This window comes from Drosophila nasuta, chromosome 4 (assembly GCF_023558535.2).
Source record: "Drosophila nasuta strain 15112-1781.00 chromosome 4, ASM2355853v1, whole genome shotgun sequence".
Taxonomy (NCBI): domain Eukaryota; kingdom Metazoa; phylum Arthropoda; class Insecta; order Diptera; family Drosophilidae; genus Drosophila; species Drosophila nasuta.
The window spans coordinates 1,056,183-1,080,691 of record NC_083458.1 but is presented as its reverse complement, the minus strand read 5'-3'; the positions used below and the strand labels follow the sequence as shown (position 1 = coordinate 1,080,691).

General features: G+C 36.5%; 3 protein-coding genes across 4 annotated transcripts; 1 reads left to right on the top strand and 2 right to left on the bottom strand.

The window, feature by feature from the left end:
* Positions 1-1,065: 1,065 nt before the first annotated feature.
* Positions 1,066-3,473, top strand: LOC132794851 (uncharacterized). Of its 2 annotated transcripts, XR_009633340.1 has the most exons (3): positions 1,066-2,316; positions 2,401-3,050; positions 3,117-3,473. XR_009633340.1 is itself a non-coding variant. In XM_060805096.1 (2 exons), the coding sequence occupies exons 1-2, from the start codon at positions 1,965-1,967 to the stop codon at positions 2,934-2,936; spliced, it is 888 nt and encodes a 295-aa protein (XP_060661079.1). In that variant the 5' UTR covers positions 1,066-1,964; the 3' UTR covers positions 2,937-3,473. The 2 variants fall into 2 exon arrangements, 1 of the variants encoding a protein (XP_060661079.1); XM_060805096.1 differs by having other exon boundaries at positions 2,401-3,473.
* A 4,141-nt stretch (positions 3,474-7,614) lies between these two features.
* LOC132794852 (mucin-2-like) lies at positions 7,615-15,962 on the bottom strand. The gene is given in 3 exon segments (XM_060805097.1): positions 7,615-13,484; positions 13,486-13,693; positions 13,695-15,962. Coding segments are annotated over 3 exon segments (6,186 nt in total). The 5' UTR covers positions 15,945-15,962; the 3' UTR covers positions 7,615-9,756.
* Positions 15,963-16,151: 189 nt separating this feature from the next.
* LOC132794850 (uncharacterized) lies at positions 16,152-24,373 on the bottom strand. Its single transcript, XM_060805095.1, has 4 exons — positions 24,022-24,373; positions 23,452-23,676; positions 17,419-17,466; positions 16,152-16,937 (listed from the first exon to the last, which is right to left on the bottom strand). The coding sequence occupies exons 2-4, from the start codon at positions 23,543-23,545 to the stop codon at positions 16,156-16,158; spliced, it is 924 nt and encodes a 307-aa protein (XP_060661078.1). The 5' UTR covers positions 23,546-23,676; positions 24,022-24,373; the 3' UTR covers positions 16,152-16,155.
* Positions 24,374-24,509: the final 136 nt, after the last annotated feature.

Here is a 24,509-nt window from a genome sequence, read left to right as displayed (position 1 = left end):
TTCACTAGAGCCAGCTCTTGAAAAAAATTGTGTCATTAAAAACAGTATTATTGCGACCGATGATCCGGCGACGAGCCGGGCGTTGCGATTCGAACACCAGAGCCTCTTCGGCTCATTTCGAAATTCGAAGTTCTAACGCAGCGACGCTGCATTCTAGCATTTTTTTTTATGATTCGGCTACTTTTGGCACTTTTTAAATAGTACCGATAGCGCTTCTATCGATAGGATGTATTTTGAGGTTCACTCAAAAAATTTACATTATCGATCCTGTTTATAGTTTATGTGCGAACTTAGTTCGTTCACTCATGAGCTAGATACAAATTGTGAAATTGTGAAACGTTGAAGAAGCTGTTAAGTGAAATAACGTTAAAAATGTTTCAAAAGACAAGTTAGATAATGCCGAAAGTTATCTATAAACATTTCGCAACGCGTGGTTGCAGAATGAAGAGTTTAAGGATTGGATACACAAAGATGTGACAGATACAACGAAGGCATATTGCTGCTCCTGCAAATGAAGTTTTGGCGCGACGCTGCATGACATCAAGTCGCATGCAAATACAAAAAAACACTTTTCAATGAGCGGCAGCTTTCAACAAAAAGCAGGAAGCATATTTAGCCAAGAGCAATTTGTTAAAAGTAAAATGAGAAATAGAATGCATTTGAAAACTCTAAATGCTATTTTAGCCATAATGTAGGCTACATTAATAACTACAATTCTAATTTACACTAATAAAATGAATGTTCATTTACAGATATGGACTCAAAAGAAGTGGGATATGTTGTTTTAACTACACATTGCCAACAACATATTTGAAAATGATATCTGAACCAGATAAATACAAAGATTCGGTCGAGGACACCATCGATATTGACAACATGTCTGTTTTATTTTAATAAAAACCATTTAAAAGTAACACACAAAAATTAGCAATTTCTTCAGCAGTTTTATATATTTTTTTTAGCTATTTCTAGTATATTTTTCTATCAATTTAGCTATTTCAGCTCATGAAATTCTGGCAACACTGCGCAGCGTACGTCACACACTGAGTTCAGTCGCGGACCGAATGCGGAACGATGAGCAAGAGCACATTTCGTTGCGCTGTGCTTTCATTTGTATGTATGCGTCTATGTATCTACATACATGCTCGCCTATTTTGGTGTGTGTATCCATGCAAAGTTTTGCAACGTGCGGTTGCCTTGCAAAAAGCAGCTGGTCAATTTTGTTTTGCCGCGACGAAAGTCTCGAAGATGAAGACAACAACAATTGCTAGTGTTCTATATGTTTGCGTTGGCTCTGCTGATGGTTCGGATGCACAACATGTTTTGCACGTTGCAAAACTTCACAATGTGAAGTGTGTCTATATTGGTATGTGTATGCATGTGAACTTCACATGCATACACATACCAATATAGACACAAACAGATAAACCAAAGCCCAGCGCAACGAAATACACTCGTGCTTATCGCTCCGCATTCGGTCTGCGACTGAACTGAGTGTGTGACGTACACTGCGCGCTGCGTTAGATCTTCGAATTTCGAAATGAGCCGAAGAGGCTCTGGTGTTCGAATCGCAGCGCCCTTCTTGTCTGGGGTCACAATAATACTGTTTTTAAAGATACGCTTGGGTTGTATGAAATTACGCATCAATGTATTGTATGGTTAGTGGTTCAGGCATAGACGACCTGAATAGCTCATATGAAGCCAGTTTCAAAGCGTGCAAGATATGCAGGCAACAGCAACTGGGCAAAGACCGTGCTATTTGCCAGCCACGTGAGTCACCTTGCAGCATTTCTACAATCGCTACCAAATGGAGAAATGCATTTGAGCAACCCGACACTAATAAAGAAACTGGTCGCAAAGCTGCCTCCAGCAAGGAAAGTTGAATGGGCAAGGCATGCCAGCACTCTGCACTCTGAGTACAGACCGACAGAAGCAACGTTGGAGCAAGCAATGCTCAATATGCGATGGGCAAGAAGACCTCTTCATCGATTCGATGGCGATTTGTACGAGAATATCGTCTATGTTTCTCGTGCATGAGGGATGCAGACAACAAATGTCAGGTGGATGGATGTCAAGGACGACATCACAGATTGCTGCACGAGACGTGGAATTCCTCCAGGAGAACGCCGCTAGAAGTGAACGAAAACAAAAATGAGAATAAGCCGCGGCCATCGAGCTCGAGCAGGAATACGGTTGGAAGGACACAGCCGAGAGCTGTCCAAGAGTGCACGGACCGCTATGTGAGATGCGCCAAGGCGGCAACGATTGCTCTTTCGAATACAGCTAGTCATGCTATACGGAGTCGGCAATCGAAAGGTAGGCTCTCTTCGAAGAAGGTTCATCCGTCTCGATAATGGTCGACGAATTAATGAGCTGAACCTAACTGCTAAATATAAATAGGTTTGGAGGTAGATCTACCAGAGAACCTGCAACTATCGATTCAGAACTTGCATCGAAGAGATTTGTATGGAATTGATCCTAATGAGTGTCTTCCAATTAAGACACTCGATGATGCAGTGACGAAGCTTTTGGTTGGACTGGATCATGCTCATTTGGGATGGTCAATCGATAGTAGAGAACTCGCTGAAAACAGGCCCTATGCATCGGCCACCAAGCTCGGGTGGCTGGTCCTTGGCCCAACAAAGGAGTGCAGAGGAGTGCTTTCACCGATGTCATACCACAACACTACAAGCCAGTTACCAGCTCCTTTTTTCAATTCAGAGAAGGAGCCGTCGGAGTCTGCGGCGATTTCAAGGAGATGTTTTACCAAATCATACGAGCACAGGATAGATGTGCCCAACAAATTCTATTGCGTGGTGGAGATGACCAACGAGATCTGGATGTCTTTGTTCACCGAGTGGAGAACTCTACGTGAAGACGATAAATGCGCTGGAACGCCAACACACGAATCATCGTGCGGTCAAAGCCATAACTGATTAGAACTACTTCGACGAAAAGGAAGCTATCGATGTAACGTCGCGTGTGAGAGCGATACATGGCGAAGCTGGATTCGAGTTCTGCCAATTTGCATCCAGTTCAAAAGCCGTAGTGTACACTCTGATTAAATTAAGCTAAAAATGAATGAATTTAACGTTAGATTCGACATGGTTCCGTAGAGCGCGATGACTGGCAAAGAACTCTTACAAAAGGGAGTTTTTCAGCATTGTTATATCAACGTTCGATCTTTTGGGTTTTCTGTGCTGCTTTATGACTACCGCCAAATTGTTGCTCCGAGAGATTTGGCGTTGAGGAATTCACTGGAATGAATCTATACCAGATGTAATTAGTTACGTCTTTCAGAAATGGCGTCTAGAAATCGCAACCATGGAGCAATTTCGATGTCCACGATACCATTTTGGACCAGGAGAGGTGTTAGTTATGCAATTTCACATATTTGTATGGACCGCCGATACAAGTAATTTGTAGGTAACCGTGTGGCAGAGATTTGAAATCAACGGACATCTCTGGCGTAAGGTACCAATGGCTGACGATTCAGCGTCTTCGCAATCAAACGTGGACTTGAACGGCCCCAAAATCCTGCTATATCCCATTGATTGTTGGCCACAAGAAGAAACACTGAGTGATATATGCAACGATGATGAGGATATGCCCAGTAAGTTTGCTTTAATCACATCCTTTTTTCATTTATTTTCTGAGATTCTCGAGCTATACGCGTCTGATAATGATCACTGTTTGGGTACAGCGTTTCGAACGACCATGCATGAGTGTGAAGACGCGGATCACTTGTTGGTACGACATGCACAATGCTAATCGTTCCCGGACGAGTTGCGCGCTCTTTACAACAAAGAGTCGGTAGAAGAAGATTGGCATCGTATCTGGATAAATACGGAATCTTGCGAGCATATGGCAGAGTGGATGCAGACCTATGCATGTCTAACAGAGCAAGAAGGCCGATTATGCTTTCCCATCGGCACATATTAACGGAGATGATGGCTTAAACATTCAGCTATTAAATAAATAAAATTATTGAAAAAAACTGATGAACTCATACTCTATTTCGACCAAGACCATCTTCTTCAATTGTGCAGTTCTATGGCGCAAGTGTTTACACCAAAACTGCATCACGCGAACAGATGATTAGGGGTGAAAAAATAAACAAGCTCAGGCTAAAAAAGAAGAATATCAAAACAATAGATACAAATTAACCGAAAATTAGGAATTTAATAAAATAGGCGCACTGAGGTCATTTAAAAAGTATAAGTATATATAAATCTAGAAAGATCATATTTCTATAAGAATCGAATTGTTCAAATTGGTCATCTTGGCAATCTTTAAGCATTTTGTTTCATGCCGCGTATTTCCTTTCATTTTTTCGACTGGTTTTTTTAAAGAATTGCAAAGAAATTTAAAATAATGTTGCCTAAACTGTGAAGCGGAATAATCAATTGAATCTATTCACCTATTCAGTATCATTTCCACATGATCATTCGCGGAAATTGTTCATTGCTTATTTCAAAAGCGACAAAAAGGCAGAGTTTTTGTTAATATTAAATTATCGTTTTCTGGTGGTGAAGTGGTGGGAGATTAAAATAATATTACATTACTTTTTGTTATCCATTATGCAAACCATTGAACATAACTTGTTTCAAGGAATATTCAGCCGTCTAATTGTATTATCTTTTTGTATTTTCCGTGCATCAACTTTCCTTATTAACTTTTTTTCGGACCCAACATCTCAACTTATTCTAAACATCCTGTTTTTATAACATTTTTTATAACAATTAGCTTAAAGTTCATACTATAGGCGCAAAACAAAAAGTTTAATTTGTCGGTTTAGTTATATTATATTATTTAGAAATACCTACATACATATGTACAAATCAACTTTCATTCAGATGCAGTGCTGTGCCTAGATAAAGAAACTAAATTACCTGTGAAATAGACAATTAGAGTCACAGTCTTTAGCAAAATTTGTGTAAATAAATTTTGCGCGGAAAAAGTAAAGTGGTGGTCACACCACTAAAAAAACGCGATTTCGGACATCTGGTTTTGTATCTAAATGTGTCCAAGTCACTTCTGGTGTGCCCCAGGGCAGTCATTTGGATCCTCTAATGTTCACTTTGTGCATAAATGATCTTCCTTCTGTTATTGAGCATTCCCGTGTACTTATGTACGCCGATGACGTTAAGCTTTCCCTGACATTTAATGATAGTCTTGCGAGCTCACTGTTACAATGTGACCTTAATCGTCTAGAATCTTGGTGCAGAGTAAATATGTTACATCTCAACTGCAATTAGTGTAAGTTTTTGACCTTTTGTAGGGGTTCTTCCCAGTTAAATAACTATTTGTTATAAAATTCGATAAACATATTATGCTGCTGTAAATAGGGCCATGGGTGTTCTGGGATTTATAAAACGCTGGTCGAAAGTGTTCAATGATCCCTACATCACTAAGACTTTGTACGTCTCACTGGTTCGTCCTATCCTTGAGTACGGATCTCTTGTCTGGAATCCCCAGTATAGGGTTTATCAAGATAGGATAGAATCGGTGCAGAAACAATTCTTATTATTTACTCTTCGTAGTTTAAATTGGAATCCTAATATTAGATTACCACCGTATCGCAGTAGACTTTTTTAAACCTTCCTTCTCTTTCTGACCGTAGAACTATGCAAGGTGCTGTTTTTATACAGACACTAATTAATGGTGAAATAGACTCTTTGGAGCTGTTAAGTCAAATTAGTTTTGCAGTTCCTGTCAGGATCACTCGAAATTTTCTTCCTCTTCTCATTTCACGTAGATCTACTAACTTTGCTTGCCATAATCCCTTCCGTATTCTGTGTGTGAACTATAATAATCTCAATAACGTAGTTTGCTCTAGTAAATCTATTCCTCTGCTCAAAAACTTATTATTAGCATATTTATCGAGTATTTCATTGTTTTTTATTTTCTTATACATATATCCTAACATATTTTTAATCTAATTTAATTAGCTGTCCAGCGTCTTTTCGGGGTTTTCGTTTAATGCATGCTGTTCACAAATTTATTTTGTTTTGTCCGCGCGTCAACAAGCCCGTGCTTGGTATCGCTGGGCCACTTGATGGTACTGCCGTTAGTACGTCAACGTCCAAATAATAATTAATCTACGTACTTAAGCTGAACAAATACCGTGAATTATTGAGTGATTGTAAGTTGTAAGTAATCGTCTTTTACGTTATATATATGTACATAATTATAAAACATAAACAATAATTTTGTTATAATCAAATTTTACCATTTGATGTTTTTTTATTGATATTATGTTTTTTTTTACAAAAAGAATAATTATTGTTAATAATTGCGTACCCAGATGAGCAAAATTTCCGACGCGCGGAAAAGTAATATATTTCGCAAGAGTATCGATACGCGTAAAAATTGTGTTGTGCTGGGAACTGCAGATTGAAAGGTCGCAACAAAAACTGTACAAGTCTGTTTATTTCACTAACCATACAATACATAGATGCGTCAAGTCCATACATCCAAAAGGTATCATTAAAAAACAGTATTATTGCGAGGATTAATGCGATTCGAACACCGAGCCTCTTCGGCTCATTCGAAAATTCGAAGTTCTAACGCAGCGCGCAGCGTTGAGTTCAGTCGCAGATCAAATGCGGAGCGATGAGCACGGGCGTATTTCGTTGCGCTCTGTTTTCGTTTCTATGTATGCGTGTATGTATCTACATGCTCGCTTATATCAGTATGTGTATGCATGTGAAGTTTTGCAACGTGCGGTTGCCTCGCAAACGAGCAGCTAGCGCACGACAATTTTGTTTTGCCGCGACGAAAGTCTCGAAGAAGAGGACAACAACAATTGCTCGCGTTCTATGTGTTTGCGGTTAAATGGCACTTGCACAAGGACCGCGTTGGCTCTGCTGGTGGTTTGCAAGCCCAACGTGTTGTGGGTCCGGGTTCAACTCCCGAACGAGAATATGTGCATATTTTGTTTTTTTTTTAATGCGACTTAAATTTTTTCATTCCCTTTCAAGTTTACTTCACATGCATACACATACTGACATAGGCGAGCATGTAGATACATACACGCATACATAGAAACGAAAGCAGAGTGCAACGAAATACGCCCGTGCTCATCTCTCCACATTTGATCTGCGACTGAACTCAACGCTGCGCGCTGCGTTAGAACTTCGAATTTTCGAATGAGCCGAAGAGGCTCGGTGTTCGAATCGCAGCACACGGCCCGACTGGGGCTGCAATAATTCTGTTATTAATGAGACGTTTTGGTTGTATGACTTGACGCATCTATGTATTGTATGGTTAGTGGTTTATTTATAAACAAAAATCGCATAAATCAAAATTATTGACTACATCTACACAGCTTCGGGATTATTTAGAAATAATGGATTTGTCTATATTAAACAACAATATACAAATTTTAATTAATTCCAACCTTATAAACATACATATGCTCTTTAATATTTTTCTTATACATAATACTTCTTGCTTGAATTTTGGGAAATTTTGTGTTTTAGACAATAACGTAAAAGATAACATTTCCTAAAAATTATAAAAATTGTATACTATTTCTAAGAATATTATAATAAACTACACATAAGTTGTGAAATAAAATATATAACATTAAAAACGCGTTGTTAATCTTTAAAATCAGATAGATTTTCAAAAGCTTGTTGCATTTTTTATTATAATTGTTACTTAATTTCGTATTACATTGGGAGTGAAGAAAATGGATTCAATTTAAGCGACCAGAAACCGAGAGAAATCAAATTTATAAACACATAGACAAATATATAAAAAGTAAAGACACCTTTATCAATAGTGAAGGGAGTCTGGTAGCCCTATGCCCATAATTGGTAAACCTCACACATTTCAATTATTGCGGCAATCATTCATTTTTTAACGTATCGATACTCCGATACTGAATGTGGATGCCACTTTAACAGTTCCCCACACATTTCGAAATAGACAACCTACATACATATTATTTTAAACTCATATCAGCAAAATCAAGAGAAGAACCAAGATGGATAATTTACAAAAAAAAAAATTAACAGAATGCGTCTAAGGGATTTTCTCATGAAGAAATATTGTGGAGTCGCAATATAACATTAAATTTTAATTCAAAAAATGCAACAAAGTTGCAATAATATGTGATTGGTATTGGTCGCCATAGAAATACAAAATCGACCAGATTGTGTGGGCATGATTTTTTTTTTTTGGTTTTTTCCCATTTCCGTGCCAAAAAGTGCTAAAACATGTCACTCTGAAATGTTTAGAACTTGCGATATATCATTTAAATTTATATTGAGATTGTAATTGTATCATGAAACAGAGTATTCTCGACTAAACCATTCTTGTTTTATATTTATTTATTGTTTCATATACATATGTATTTAAATGTAAATAAACTTAAATATATGTTATCATAGACAAAAGTAGTGCACATTTTTGTTTTATATATTACTTGAATAAAAAGAAGCAAAATAAATTTAATCTTAAGTTATTCATTAAAAATTTCCGTGAAAAGTAAATGCAACAGAAAATGTTACTAGGCCTCATCCAACTATTCTTAATTTTCATTTGGACTTTTGTTTGCCTTTGTAATCTTGATAACATACTAGCAAATACCTGTGAGGAAGTGTTGAAATGTTAATTGGGCCAATCTGGCAACTGTATTCCATTTTGTTTTTATAAAGTTGTTAATGTATGAGGCAATAGATTACAATTTACTTTAAATTTTAGATGTTAAAAATATGTACATATGTACATACATACATGTATATCAATATGCAACACAAGAAAGCTGCGGGCAAGCTGGCTAGTAAAATATATTCTAAAACATAAAATTGTAGTATATTCCAAATTAATTGCTCTATAATGTAATTCACTTACAAAAAAAAAACAGGTACACTTATTCCAAAATATTAATTCAACGCATTCATTTTAATGTAGCCAGCGTGTAGTTACTTAAGCAAAATTCCGATTTACTGATTCCATTTATGAATGAGATATGAATTTTTGTATCAGTCGACCTTTAATAAAGTGGTTTATCGAGTCGATATTATAATATCTGTTAGCTGATCTACAGGTACAAGTACATTTAAATTTTACAACACGTTATTTCTTTGGCTGTTGGGCTAAAAAATATTCATGAAATTGTTGAATCCATTCTATTGACTAGTTATACATATGTAGATACGTACATATGTTAGATTACATAAGTATTCGCTTAGACTGTCATAATATATATACATACATATGTATGTATATATATATTTTATTTAAGCGCTGTTCTCAGATGCACGAAATCGTGTTTTTCGCGCAAAATGGACAACCTATTATTCTGTAATCACATCGGCAAAGTGAAGAGAAACTGGCATTTTCTCGTGAAGAGGAATATCATTAATTAATATTGTGGGGTCAAAAGACTGAATATGTAATTTAAAATAAAAAAAATATTGCAACCAAGTTGCAATATTATTTACTTGGGAAATTGTCGCTATAGAAAAATGTAATGAATGTGATTTTATCAGTTTCATTTTAATAATTGTATTTATTTAATAGGCAAATATTTCAGTGGTGTGGCCATAAATTTTGGTTTTTTTTACCATTTTTGTGTCAAATTTTAAGGTTATAAGGGTTGCCATAAATTGTCACTCTAAAATTTGTGGAACTTGAGAAATATGTATGTACTATATATATATTGTTTTTCTGCACGTCAAAAATTATGCCCATCTGGGAACAGCGCTTTCTAGTAAAATATAATGAAATTTATGGGTGCTATTTTTAAAAAATATTGAGCAACAATTTGGAACTGAGCTGGCTGGTAGTTTGACTACGAAATGTTAATGTTTTTGCTTGTTTCTTGGATTTGGATGCATACCACGAATCGACATCGCCGACAATACTCTCTAACGAAGCTGTGTGTGTATTTAAATTCCGAATCAGACAGCTGTTGCCCTGGCATTCATCAAGTTTACTTCCTTTTTCCTGTGCCATTTCAAAGTTGCCCAAACTTATTATCATTTGATTCTGTTCACTAGCACCAGCTTTATACAAATCGGCGGCGCTGTGCATGGTAGCAGTTTGCTGAATTTGTCTCTTATGCAAGCTGCTAGTATGATCATTATATACGGTAGATAAGATGGTGCTAAATTCCCCAGGTCTTCGTCCAGAAACATAAAGAGTTATCACACTGCGCTCTTCTTCCTCTTCAGCTGCTGGCTGTGCCTTTTGACGTTTTTGAGATTTTTCGGACTTTCTTGATTTCTTTCGACTGCTTTTACGGTCGCCATCGAGCTCTGTTATGATTATATCGTCGATGTTATCTCGCATATGGGCAACAGCATCGGCTAAAGCGTCTGCACCGTCCAAGTCTTGTAGATGATCGCCCAAGAATATTTGTGGCATTACAGTATTGGATATTTGCTGGGGTATCTGATTATGTTGTTGTTGTTGCAAGAGCAATTGTTGTAGCAATAAACTATTCACTTGAGGCTGCTGCTGCTGCAATTGCTGTTGTATTGTGGGCGTTTTAATGATGGTATCAATGCTATATTCTGTTGCTGTTATTGTTTGTGCTGTAGTATCAAAGACGGTTGTTAAAATTTTTTTACCCTGAAATGTAATTGGCAATATTGTTGATTTGCCATCATAGATGGTAGTTACATAAGTTGATGTATGTGTACGATACTCTGTCAGTGGTAGAGGTTGTGCAGCAGGTGCTTGCTCTAGTGACAGCCCAGTAGCTAATAGAGATCCCTGAGCTGGTTGACCTAAAACGCCCAGTAATTGATTAGCCGGCAAATTGATATTTCCCAATAGCAACTGAGATAGCAATATATTTGCTAAAGGCGCATTTGCGGATATTTGCGGTTGAAGCGTCGTTACAACATTCTCCACCGTGTATATAGTCGATGGAAGGATGTGGGAGAAAGACGTTTTGCGCCCACGAATTGTTGTGGGAGTGAATGTAACCGTGGTTGTCATCGTATTGTGTAGCAAATATCGCGTTAGTTCCGTAACTCCAGCCGCATTAATGCTGGAATCTTCTCTAGTCAAGTAGAGTGACGTTTGACCGTTATTGCCCAAGATTTGTGTATATTGATGTGGTGAAAGCACTTCTAAACTGGGTTTGCCTGTAACAATGTTCTTGTACTCGGTCACTTGGCCATTTATGACAGGAATAGTGACCTCGGCTGGTATTAAATGGGTCGCCGTGATCGTTACGCTGTCCAAATCTGTTAAACTGTTATCATCGTTTCGATGTGACGTTCTTCCGCGCGTTGCGGAGCTCCGATTTCGATTGCTATTCCTTGAGCGAGATGTGCTTGCTGAACGCTGATTGGGAGGTTCGACGGCATTGTGATTGTGATGCGCATAACTTTTTATGCGTCGCGAATTAAGTGAACTATTAGTTGTTACACGACGCAGCGATGTTGCAGGTGGTTGGTGGTGACGTCGGAAAGATGATGTGGACGATTGACTACTGCCCTTACCCTGCCTAGCAGTACCTTTTACAGTACTGCTGTCCTTCTCTCTCAGCGTGAATTGCATGCGTGAGGCTGTGGGTCGCGTTGGCCGTATAGCTCCCCGATTAACAGACGAGGAAGATGATTGCGATGACGAATTTCCTGTAGATGGCTGCGAATGTGTCTGGAAACGGGAACCATATCGAGCATTTTGCTTTAAGCGGGGATTAGTACTCGGGCCTTCAGTCACTTCATGGTTTTCTACTCCTTGCGGTGGCTCCTCAGAAGTTGTAGTCTTAGGTCGACGAAATCTAAAGCGGCTACGATTCAAGACATCTGCAGTCTGACGACGCCGTCGGGAAAGAGTTTTTTTGTTGTTTTGGGAACGACGACGACGATTGTTGCCATTATCACTATCCTGGCCATCTTCAACTATATCGGTAAATGTTCCCATCTCTTCATCATCGTCATATTCCGAATCGTCATTTTCTTTTAGGTTCGAACCAGTTTCGTCCAGTTTTTCTGTCTTCTTTTGAAAGAGTCCGCGCGGTGGAAAAAGTTTATTATTAGAACGGATTGCGGTTTGAAGATTAGTAATTGTGGGCCTTTGGAAACTGCGTGGTCGTGCTCTCGCTGTAGAGGTAGTCGAAGTAGTTGTTGTTGGTGTCACCGTTGTGGATTTAGTGCGAACTGACAACGAATTTCTACGAGGTGAAGTACTTGTACCAGAAATTACATTCGAACGATTGGCAAGGGTAAAGCCGTTAGGTCGATTAAGTGGTCGTCTAAAACGTAAAAGAGGATTTTGCTGTCGTCTTGCATTTTCGTTGGCTTTAGCATCATCATCAGAGTTAACGTAGACCTCAGCATTCGATTCGTCGCCGTAAGTTTCCTCCTCCTCCAACAAAGCTTCAGCGCTGACATCGGTATTGCCTTTGGCAATCGATGTCGGGCTAATGGCAATTGTTGGCTTATTGCGGTTTAGTGCTGAGATACGATAGCTATTAGTACTACTGGAGCCTCGATAAGATGAGCTGAGACGCCTCGAAGGATTCGAGGTTTGTGCTGTGCGTAAGCTAGATGCAAAGCGATTTCTTGGCAAAGTAGAAATGGTACTGCTTCCCTGAATATTACTACTAGGTATTTGACTAAATGTTCCTCCACTCGATGGTTTTATGGGTCGTCCAAAAAGTCGTCGCGAAGGGGATGAGAAATTATTGGGTACATTTGATGTGGGAATTCTTCGAGACGAACTAAACCGACCAACGGACTTTAGCGCTGGTGTTGCCGTAATAGTTGGTGTTATATCTAATCTAGTGATTATTGTAGCGCTGCTTGCACTTTGTGTTTTTTGCTTGGGAGCGAATCGATTGATTGGTCTGTTCCGAGATGCAAATGGGCGAATCACAGGTGCAAATGTCCGTTTCTTTTCTGGAGGTTTTGCCTGAGCGTTAATAAGATTGTTATCGCTATCGATTGAATTCTCAATTTCAACTTGATCCTCATCATTAGTTATATCCTTCTCCTCTTCATCTAAATTAATCTCAGTAGAGCCATGATGCTCCATCATACTGTAATCATGTTCCACTAATGTGAGAAGACTCTCAGTTACGCTCATTACAATACTGTCCATTAAATTTGAAGTTGCACTTGGCTCGATTTGGTTTTCGAATAGAAAACTCGACGTACTTTCGATAATCTGTGCATAGCGATTGTCGATAATAGTGCCAATTACCTTAGACTGGTATAATGTAGTCGTATTATTCCCTATGCGCGTTCCTTCGATTAATCGCACCAAACCGGTTTTGTATTGTCGCAACGAAATGGCATCCCCATCAGCAATTGTAGACCTATCAGATACTGCACTTATAAGACTATTCGTAGTAGCCAAGTACATCTTTTTCTCCTCATCAACATGAAGGTGCGATGTACTGCTGGTGAGTTCTACAGTGGTGCCGTCCTGATTAATCGATGCATAAATGTTAGTCGTGAAATACAATGTGCTTACGCTTTCAGCATCGATAATATGCTTATAGTCATAAAAAAATCAAGTTCGATAAACTACTTTTACTCGCATCGACTTTTAACATTGACGTACTTATCTCTGGCAATATTTCTGTTTGCGATTGCTCAACATTGGAAATGGAAAAATCAGTAGGTCGAAAAATATTGGTAACAGTCTCTAATCTAGAATCTGTAACAGTATTATTGTTATCATACGACGTTGTATAATATGTGTAAGTCGTATAAAAAAGTTGTAATTGCATCCGCATAATCTTTGAAAGCATTTGCTTGACTATTGCTTGCATTGAATAGCGTTGTTGTTTCTGTGATTGTTTTTGTAGCGGTCATATTAGTATAACTTTCAATGCTTTGCTGCTTTGTTGGCTCAATCACGTTTGATATGGTTTCCTCTCGGCTAATGGTTGTAATCTCACCATCTTTGGCCAACTTGGTCCAATATGTGAATGTTGTAAAATATGTGATGGGCAACGTGGCTACATCTTCTTGTCCTTGGTTTTGAGATAGTTTTGTTGGCTGCACAGTTTCAGTGACAATATTCGTAACGGTTTCTAGTCGACTCACCACATTGGTGACATCCTCCTCATACATGGTAGTGTAAAAGGTAAAAGTGGTGAAACTTGTCTGCAGTAATAGAGTCTCCGAGGGTAAGATCTCTTCAGTGTTGCTTTCTGAACTTACTTGATCTTCGATGGTTTGATCCTTGCTCACCAACAACTGACCGATGACTTGTTTATGGTTGCCAGTCGAACTACTTGTACGAACATCTGTGACAAATCTCAGTTTTTCACGTTCCTCCTTCTCCTCCACTTCTTTAGCTGGCTTATTATTGTTATTAGATACAGCAATGCTTGCGGTTGATACTGCAACAACATTAGGGGACGTACTCATTATAACAACGTCCACTGTCGAACTAGATTCAGATAGCAATTCGCTAACATAATTTGTAAATACTTCAGTACGCGATGTGATTTCCGATGCACTATCAGCAAAAATAGTTGTATAAAAGGTGTAGGTTGTATAGAAAGTCTTTGTGTACTTGGCATCATCCAATTGCAAAGTTGCCTGGCTCAATTCATCGAAATTTGATTCTAAATCATAAGCACTCGAGTGGAGCAACCTATCGAATTCATTTTGTATTACGTATTTAGAAGGTGTCAATGCAACCATCTCGGTAGCCGTTGTTGTTGATGAAGACTCTAGTTTTGTGGATATTGATTCTTTCTGCCGTTCGGAGTTTCCTACAATCGATGTAATCACATTCGTTACTATCTCAGTGTGACTAGACACAGCAGTCGAGGCGCCTTCAAAAAATGTTGTCAGATATGTATAGGTTGTGAATAGCGTCTTGAAGATTACGTCAATTTCATTCTGTCCATTTTCACTATCATTGTCATTATCGTAGTCTTCATTCTCAATCTCAGTCACGTAATCCTCATCAACATTGCTGTATTCGGTTGAGCTTTCAATTTTGATTAGAGATTCCTCTGATGTCGTTTCTATTGTTGTCTCATCGATTTGTTCTATATCACGTTCTAACACATTCATTGTACTTATGTTATCAGTCTCCGACTCTTTCTCAGTCTGCGACACTAGCTCAGCCTCTGGCTTAAACTCCGACACCGCTTCTGATACTGAATTTGACTCTCCTGTTGTAGAAGTTAATTTGGTTGCTGATGTTGTTTCAGATACTTGGAGTATTGGTGGTATGCAGTAATATTTCGTGGTTTCTTTAATATCATACGAAGAGGAATAACTAGTCTCTATTAGAGTGCTCTTTTCTTGAACGTGAGTGCTTAAAATAGTTATCAACTTCGGAAATTGAGTAAGGAATATTTGAGAACTTTGCTGCTCACAAGTCGACACATTTGAGTTATGAGGAAGTGGTGAGAGTTGTGTTGACTCAAGTATCAATTGTGTAGTAATAGGATTTGGTAATTCAGTATTTGTGTCTATGTCTGTAGTAATCGCACTATATTTTTCGTTGCCTTCGGTAGCTTTCACTAGATGTAATTCTGATGTTACCTTCTCCTCATTTATTAAATTTGTATCACTACTAGACGTTAGTATTTTTGAGGGCTCCGCAAAATTCGCAAACGGATCGTCATCAACAAAAATTGTTGTCGCTCCACCACGAGTTGGCTGTGTATTCGAAGGAATAGATTGTTGCTTTGCTTCTGCTTTCGTCAATGATGCATAGATTTCAAAGATTTCTTGATCTGTAGGCAATGATAACATAGACTTCCCCATGCTGCTATCCAATTCTCCAGACTGCTGCGATAAGACGTTTTCAATACTTTGCAAATCGAGATCAGGTGTATGAACTGGAGATGTTTCAATACTAGACAGAGAATAAGTCGAATTGGCTTGAGGTTCATTTATTTCAATGATGGTTTCTGTAGTTTCCATTGCCTTGTTTGATTCATCAGGTACAGTATTAGGAGCTCTATCTAAATAAGGCGCATTTGCTGCTGTGGTCATACTTAAAATTAATTTTTCATCTTCTACAGGTGTAGATTGAAGTGTCGCCACACCCTTTATAGATGTCACATGTCCAATTAAATGTATTGGAGGTCTGGTGTTTGGAGAAAATACAATAACGCTATCCCCCACAACTGTTGTAAAATCGGCAAATCCATAATATGTGACAGTTGAAAGCAGGCGTTCCTTTTGCAAGTTTAGAAGATGATGCTCACTTTGTTTCAGTTGTACAGACTGCTGCTGTTGCCAATAATATTCTTTGGCCGATCGTATTTCTTCTGCATCTATATCCGCATTGATTTCGAATACATTTGGAGGAATTTGACCGTTTGCATGATAGCCACTGGGCTCGAAATGATTTTTTTACTGTAAAAGTTGGCAGATCACCCACTGGCAGCACTTTGTTAGCGGTCAATTTTCCTTCTCCGTGGTTGCGTGAATGCACTTCACCTTGAACGGCTTGTTTTCGGTCTAAAATGTTCTCAGTTTTTGTTGTCGTAGATGGCAATACCTGTGCTGAATCTTGTATCTTAGGAAAATCAGTGTTGCCAACAAATTCGACAGAGACTGGGATGTGGCTAGAAGAAATATCATCTAAACTGTCTTCTATGGCTCGCCAATCAGCCGCATCAACATTAAATAAATCATTGTGATTTTGAATATACGAACGACTATGTGTATGAATTGTATCTCCCTCTCCCACCCAGCTCGTGAGAACAGCCAGCGATGGTTGCAGTGATGTTTCATGACCATTCTCAAAGAGAACTCTGGAACTTTTTTTTTTTAGGTATTGGGCATACAGACGACCATTCTCTAAAGTTGTGCCCAGCACCTGTGTGGCATATTCAGTTGTAATGCCCTCTTGAATAAATGTGCGTGCTGTGGATGTTAAAAGACCCACCTCTGGCCGAACTGATAGATATCGACCGTGTACGTGACCATCCCCTAAACGACCAACCCCGTCATTATTGACTAATAAAACAGTTGTTAAATCTAATAGTCACATTGCATTAAATATAACAGAAGAAATTAGAAAAAGGTAAGATGATAGTAAAGTGTACATATATACAATACAAAATTAAAAACATACGTTGAGTACAGATAAAAAAGTGGTTAAAGATAAGTCAACACATGTCCAGAATGTACAGCATAGATAGATGATGAATTGATTTACATAAAAAGAAATAAAGAGAAAAAGATACAAACGAAATAAATTAACTATATACACATAATGCAATTTTGAAATTACATTTTCATTTCTATGAATACTTATGAATATTTTATGGTATATATAATTATATATTATTATATTTATCTTTCTTGAAGATGGGCGGCATGACTAGTAGGGATAACGTAAGAATATAAATAATATTATTTCTGAAATCTAGATTTTGATTTTCTTAATTTTACAATACATATCTACATTTATGGAAAGAATTGATGCCACACCGTCGAGATATTGTTTTCGGCTTACCATCTGCTAGACGAAAAGCTGGTGTTGGTCTTATAATATTTGGCTCATCTGAAAAAAAGTAAACACCAATTTAATATTTAATTAACATATCAACATATCTATTCTAATCTATACTATACTATTCTGCGCATTTTCTACAATCTAATAAAAAAGATATTCTTGCATTTGTATTGGCTTGTATGATTATTACTATTTTTATACCCGCTACCCCATTAGGTAGAACGGTATTTTAACTTCGTACCTGCAGGAAATGTATGTAACAGGCACAAGTAATCAAATCCGACCTCTTAAAATATTTATTGTAGAAGTTACAGCCGCGCTTATGAAGTACAACTATGTATTGTATACGTTATTTTACTTTACTTTTATATGGGGAATACGCTTATTTTTTGCGGGTCCAATTTGCTTTGGCGGAAAACCTGGTATATTTTGTACTCAATGGTATATTTTGAAAACCGCACTGCTTGTATTTAAAATGGGTGGCGGGTATTTCACATTCGTCTGTAGACTGTTGTTATATAAATATTTGGATTTTCTGAGTACTAATATTTTTATTAATATTTTAGCAACCAAGAATTAAAGTTGAATAACTTTGCAATGCTTTGTTAGCTCAAAATCGCATACATTTCCACATACCTGAAACAAAAATTCCTTTTGTTTTTACATTTGAAAAAATAAAGCTGCTTTTATTGATTTCTGGATTATAACAAACTTATGACGTAATGGAAATTTACTGCCTATGTTGCTGCCTTGGACGTTGGTGACCGTGACCGTTGCGCACGTGTATAAATACTTAGTATTTCTTTAATATTTGAGGCTTTTTTGGTTTTTGCCAAACCAACAGTTCTTTAACAATAATAAACATTAGTTTTTCATTTTATATTATACGTTGAAATTTAGTTAACTCTAATTCTGATATAATCGTTCGTTTTTACCTATTCTATTATTTTATAAAATTTATTCATCTATAAAAATTTTAATTTTATATGTCAATAACTCAACTTATTGAACTCATATTCTTGCCTTTATTATAGCATTTGATTTCATACATATATATTAATAAAAATGCAGAATTCTTTATTAATTTCTGTTTCTCCATTATTGTTTTCAAGTTGTTCGCTGATATTTGATGTTTAAATTTCGTGATAATATTGGTGGATCAGTGCTTCTTTTAATTTCCATACATTATTCACATAATATGATCAACCTCTTAAAATTGGTAAGAATGATAACTTTTAATCTGTCATACCTTATGGCTAACATCTTTTTGTTAGCTACGTAGTTTTCTTCAGCCTTGCTGAGTGTGCGCTATATAAAAATATTGGGTTTACCTTTCTTTTCAAATGCCGCACCTATGACTAAATGAAAATCCTTAGTTATCAAGTGAAATTCTTTCTATAAATCTGAGTTTGTTGCCTTTTTCTGGAATCGGGTAATAATCCGATATTGTTATATTATTAATTTTTCTGCTATCGATTTCTTCTGTTCGGATGCGTTTAGTTTTTGCTATACCACCCAAACGGGTGCATTGTATAGGGATCGATATGCTTTAAGTGCCTAAATCGAATAGATAGATCTAGTTCCATCCACTATTCTAGGATCAGGCTTAGAAGCAAATGGTCGTACACCAATGTACAATGCAGTACACCAAAATGTAGCCTTTAAGTAGCTTATTTTTTGTCGCCGGGCTCCCTAACTTGAGCTTTTAACGGGTTAATAATATGAATGATCGAAACCATATTCAACTAGGAAACGTTGAGACATAGGTAACTAAAACGACACTTGCAATTCATTTTTCTTTTAAATTGCGGGGACGGAAGTGGGCGAGGAAAAAAATATTTAAGAATATTCTACTCAAAAATAATGGCGCAATAAAATTATTTCAAAGTGCTTTGAAATTCTTAACATAAAATAAGAAAAAAAAAGATTAGATTGATAACTACAGGAGCAGTAGTAGTAGGAGGAGGAAGAAAAGTCAATTAAAGAATAATAATCTCCTCTTTTCCACCCCTGAGCAGCTGTTCGAATAATGTGACTTTGATGTCACATCACTCAAGCACATGCACTTAGAGTAAATACTACTAAACATAACGATTTTCATAATTCGATGTGATTTTTCAGAAGTGCGGTTCTTTAGATTATTCGCACTGAATCGGCTAAGCGATTACATGAAAAAATATGATAAATCTAAAAACAATAAAAATAATAAAAATGATAATATCTATAATTAAAACTGTGGAGTCGAAGGACTGCATATGAAATTTAAAATAAAGAATTTTGTTTGAGATATTGTTGCTATAGAAATATGCAAAGAATGCGAGTTCATCTGTTTCTTTTAATAATTGCATTTATTTAATAGACGAATGGTTCAGTGGTGTGAAATATTTTAATGTGGCATTCAGATTTTTGATAAAATACAAACTACAAATTATGTACATTTAATATTTAATAATGTATGTATGCAGTCTTCATTCTTTCCAATGGATGATTTTTTGATTAAAACATTCACAATACTTTTGCCAAAAATTTTAATATTGAGCTTGATGATACTTTTTTGGATAGACTTGTTTGTTTATTTTCGAAATGACACTATTTGATAAATAGTTGTTGTTGTAGCTGTAGTTTGTTGTTATAGTGTACGTTAACACAGACATAGTTTTTAACTTCCTTTCATAGAAAACTAAATCATTCTGTTAATCAATTGTCTACCAGTGACTTTATAAAATGACGATAGCGTCTATTAATGTCGATATAAAGACGTAAAAGGCTTGACAGAGAAGTACCCGCTACTCATACTATTATTCTTAAAATATTACAAATACTCATATTAAAATACTCAAATAACTTTTAAGATTTGCATCGACTAATAAGTCTTACGAAAACAACGAGAGCGCTCTCTAGAGTGTGATGGCAAGGTTCTTCAGGAGAGAATATTGAAGAGGTTCTCTAGAAATTAAAGGAATCAGGGTCCAAAACAAAAATTAGGTCTATAGAGACCTGTCTAGACAATTTGGAATATCATAAACTGAAACAATGATAGGCCGAAAAGGCTATCAATAAAAACATAGGCTGTGGAGGGAGTTGTGTGGGTTGTGTACCAAGAGATACCAGCAATATTAAAGTCACCAAGAACTATGAAGTAATCACGATCAGAAAGCATGCTAGTAGAAATGTTATTATTTATATGTTTCAGTAAACGCAATACCATTAAAAGGAAAATATATATGTACTATTTAAATATAGGTTAGTAAGTGTACTGCAAATGCCTCTTACATTTAAATAGTGAAGAAGTTAAAAGGATGATAGGAAATGAAACCGAAAGCATATTTTTCTTCTTAGCTACAAATTCTTTGATTAATAGGTGTTCCGGTCACAACTCTATGCAGCAAATCTGGCTAAATTGTTCAGCCGGAACACTTGTTTTAAAGGACTGATGGTTTTAATTGAAGGTTGTGAATATTAAAAAATCTTCAACCATCCCCAACTCTGCCGACACCAAAATCGGATCAGGAGTGGGAACTTCGATATTTAACGACTCAATGCCATTCTGCGGAGACTAAGACAAAAGGAAATGTAAAAGTGGCCATCTTCGACCATATAAAGTATATATGTATATATAAATTTGATTTGACTTATTGTATAGGATCATGATCCTGGCGTGAATTTTTTAATTATACTTTGAACTCGCTATTTGATGCATGTATTGCATTAAGTATTTCACATAGGTCCAGTATAATTACTTAACAATTAAGAAAGTTACAGTCGAGTGTAAAAAGAGAAAAGCAAAATATTGCGGTATTATTTTCAAAATATACCGAAAATACTAAAAATATACCAAATTGTATGTTTGGTTTATCGATATAGTACCGCATTCAGAATATACCATAGACGGCACAATATACCAGATTGTCAGCCAAAGCAACTAAGACCCCCTAGTAACTAGGCGTTATTGCCCATACAAAAGTATTTCTTTAATAACACCGACAATTTTTTTCTGATCACAACCAAATTTTCTGGAATCATAAGTACTACAATTAAAATTTAATTTTAAAATTACGCTTGTTATTCGATTTTTTTGAATTGGGGGGCAGAAGTGGGCGTGGCAATAATTTGAAACAAACTTGATCTGCGTGCAAACATAACAAATGCTGTCGAAAAAAAATTAAAACCTATCTCTTATAGTCTCTGAGATCCAGTGTTTCATACGGACAGACGGACAGACGGACATGGCTAGATCGACTCGGCTGTTGATCCTGATCAAGAATATATATACTTTATAGGTTCGGAGATGCCTCCATCTACCTGTTACATTTCCTGCCGGCACGAAGTTATAATACCCTTCTACTCTATGGGTAGCGGGTATAAAAATTATCGAACTGAATAAATCGTAAGTCGAGGCTTTACAAAATATTCAAGGAAACCGGCACTTGCTTTGATTTTCTCCGCAATTCTGATGCTCAAGCCGCACTTTCGGCATTCATAATAATCTTTGTTATTATGATTATTTGAAAAGGTGCAAACTAAGTTTTCAGCGGGACTTCTCAACCCCAGCATTATGGTAAATCTAGGTTCAATTCCACAAACTTATTGGAGTTCTCATCTATTGTTATCCAACGATTCGAAAATAAAATATGTTATTTACACCGATTTTGGTAAGGATTTTGACTCGTTGATTCACTAACAGCATCTTTATTAAAATGGCTTTGTACTCGTATATAAAACTGTTTTCAAGTCACTTTTGGTCTGCCCCAGGGTAGATGCAAAAAACGAAAAGTGAATACCGGAGCACAACTGTTGATAAACATAGTCTATCTGCTGCAAATAGTGCCAGGGTATTTGTATTCATAAAACGCTGGTCGAAAGAATTCAACGATCCCTACATTACTAAACTCTTGTATGGCTCACTGGATCGTCCTATGTTATACTTGAGTATGGATATTTAGACTGGAATCACCAGTATAAGGTCTATCAAGACAGAAAGAAACAATTTTTGTTCTTCGTATTTTAAATTGGAACCATTATGCCTTCCATAGTATGTGTGTGAATTACATTAATAACCATAACGTAATTTGCTTTGGTAAATGAATTCCTCATCTTAAAACGTTAATATCTATTAAAAACATCCAATACTGTATATCCGTGTGATACTAAAAATTAATTCACAAGCAGTACAAATCCACTCACTGTTGTAAAACAGGTTATGAGTAAAAATTATAAATAAATTCTTTTCATAATTGAATGAAAAGTTTATTGTCAATGAATTAATTTCGATTATTTGACCGTACCGCCATTAAGCTACTATGTATTTAGAAATGCTTGTGAACATATTGAAGAAATATGAACACAATAAAAACTCGTCAACCAGCTTTCTCTTCTCGAATGATGAACATTGTGTCATAGTAATAGATGTATGCGTTTGATAAAAATCTGTTACAATACGAAACTTTGTATTGTAAATTAACTAATGTAAGCACATTGTGCTACGCAATAAAAATTCTGGTAATAGTGTTCGACCCAAATTTTTACAAGTTTCTTTAAAACCTTCAAATTAACTTTTAAAAAATTTCTCATACATATTAAAACAAAAATAGTATATATAAATAAACATATATTTATTCGCATTTACATATGTCCATATGTAGTATATGGTATTCAAAACATAAAATGAAATTAGTCATTGCCTGGTTTGGGTTCAAATCCAAGTTGGGATAACATCAATTTTTTGTTGCTTAACATCAATATTTACATGAAATTAAATTTCTTCAGTTTTAATTATTAATTGGGTTTGTGAGAATACTCTCATCCCACAAAACTCAAAATGACTAAACTATGTTCTATACACATACAATGCACGAAATAGACAAAAAGTCTTGAGTACAGAGAAAACTCTGTGGTCACCTACATTAGTGGTATCTCTCTCTCTCTCTCTCTCTCTCTCTCTCTCTCTCTCTGCCTCTTCTGTTGTATTTAGAAAGAAAGAGCTCCTGCGATACTGTTTTTAACTGATTATTAATGACTTCAAATATGACTTACCGTTTACTTGTGTTAATACAAATGGTGCTGATACCACTAAGCCAATCATAGCCAGCAGTATGTTGAGGTGTCGAGAACGCAGATGATCACACATTTTGTCAAATATGGCAGGCTTACATTCAACTGTGTTCTCGACTGAAGACAGTTCCAAGCACCTTTTACTTCCGTATTACTTTCCCTTCTACTTAGTATTATTGGAGATTTTGATTTTCGTTTTGGTTGCACCTTTAATAAATAGCACAATGGTGAAATTACTACAAAAATAATATTTGGAAATTCTGGAATTTGTAGGTCAACTATATTACTATTGCGTAACTTGATGCGAATTCGCAACTGTGAGAATACAAAAATATGTATAGTTTTTTTTTTTAAACATTTCATAAATATTTTCTCGGAATTAATTAGGTACTTTAAACAATTAGTCCGCATTAACATATGTTTGAACAAATGCAATGTACATATGCATGAGTATATTGGTGAAAATAAAGGTTCGGCCACATTTTGAAACACACCAAACTGAACTACTGCAATCTCACACACGTTCACCACACCATCAACATACACACATACATTTAAAATTACCAAAGCGGACCACAACACAACCACTCGATGCAGACGATATCTGCAAAACTAACTTAGCTTGCCATCAACGAAAAGTCCAACAAGTTGCTAGCTTAAACCAGATTTTCAACCTATATTAAGAAAGCGTTATTATGCGTCTGCGCAGCGAGCTCTAAAGTTGTTTGGTCGGTTCAGGTGAGGCAGTTATGTGATGTGAAATGCGCGATGTACATTTGTATAGTATATAAATACAATGTGCACAAATGTATGTTTGTAACCACATACTAGAGCCAGGCCGGTTCGACAGCATTGTGCTGTTTATGCCCGCTACCCATAGGGTAGAAGGGTACCCTTCTTAATACGTATTATAACTTTGTACCGGCAGGAAATGTATGTAGGAGGCATATCCAACCATATAAAGTATATATATTCTTAATCCGGGTCAACTCCCGAGACGATATAGCCATGTCCGTCAGTCCGTATAAACACCTTGATTT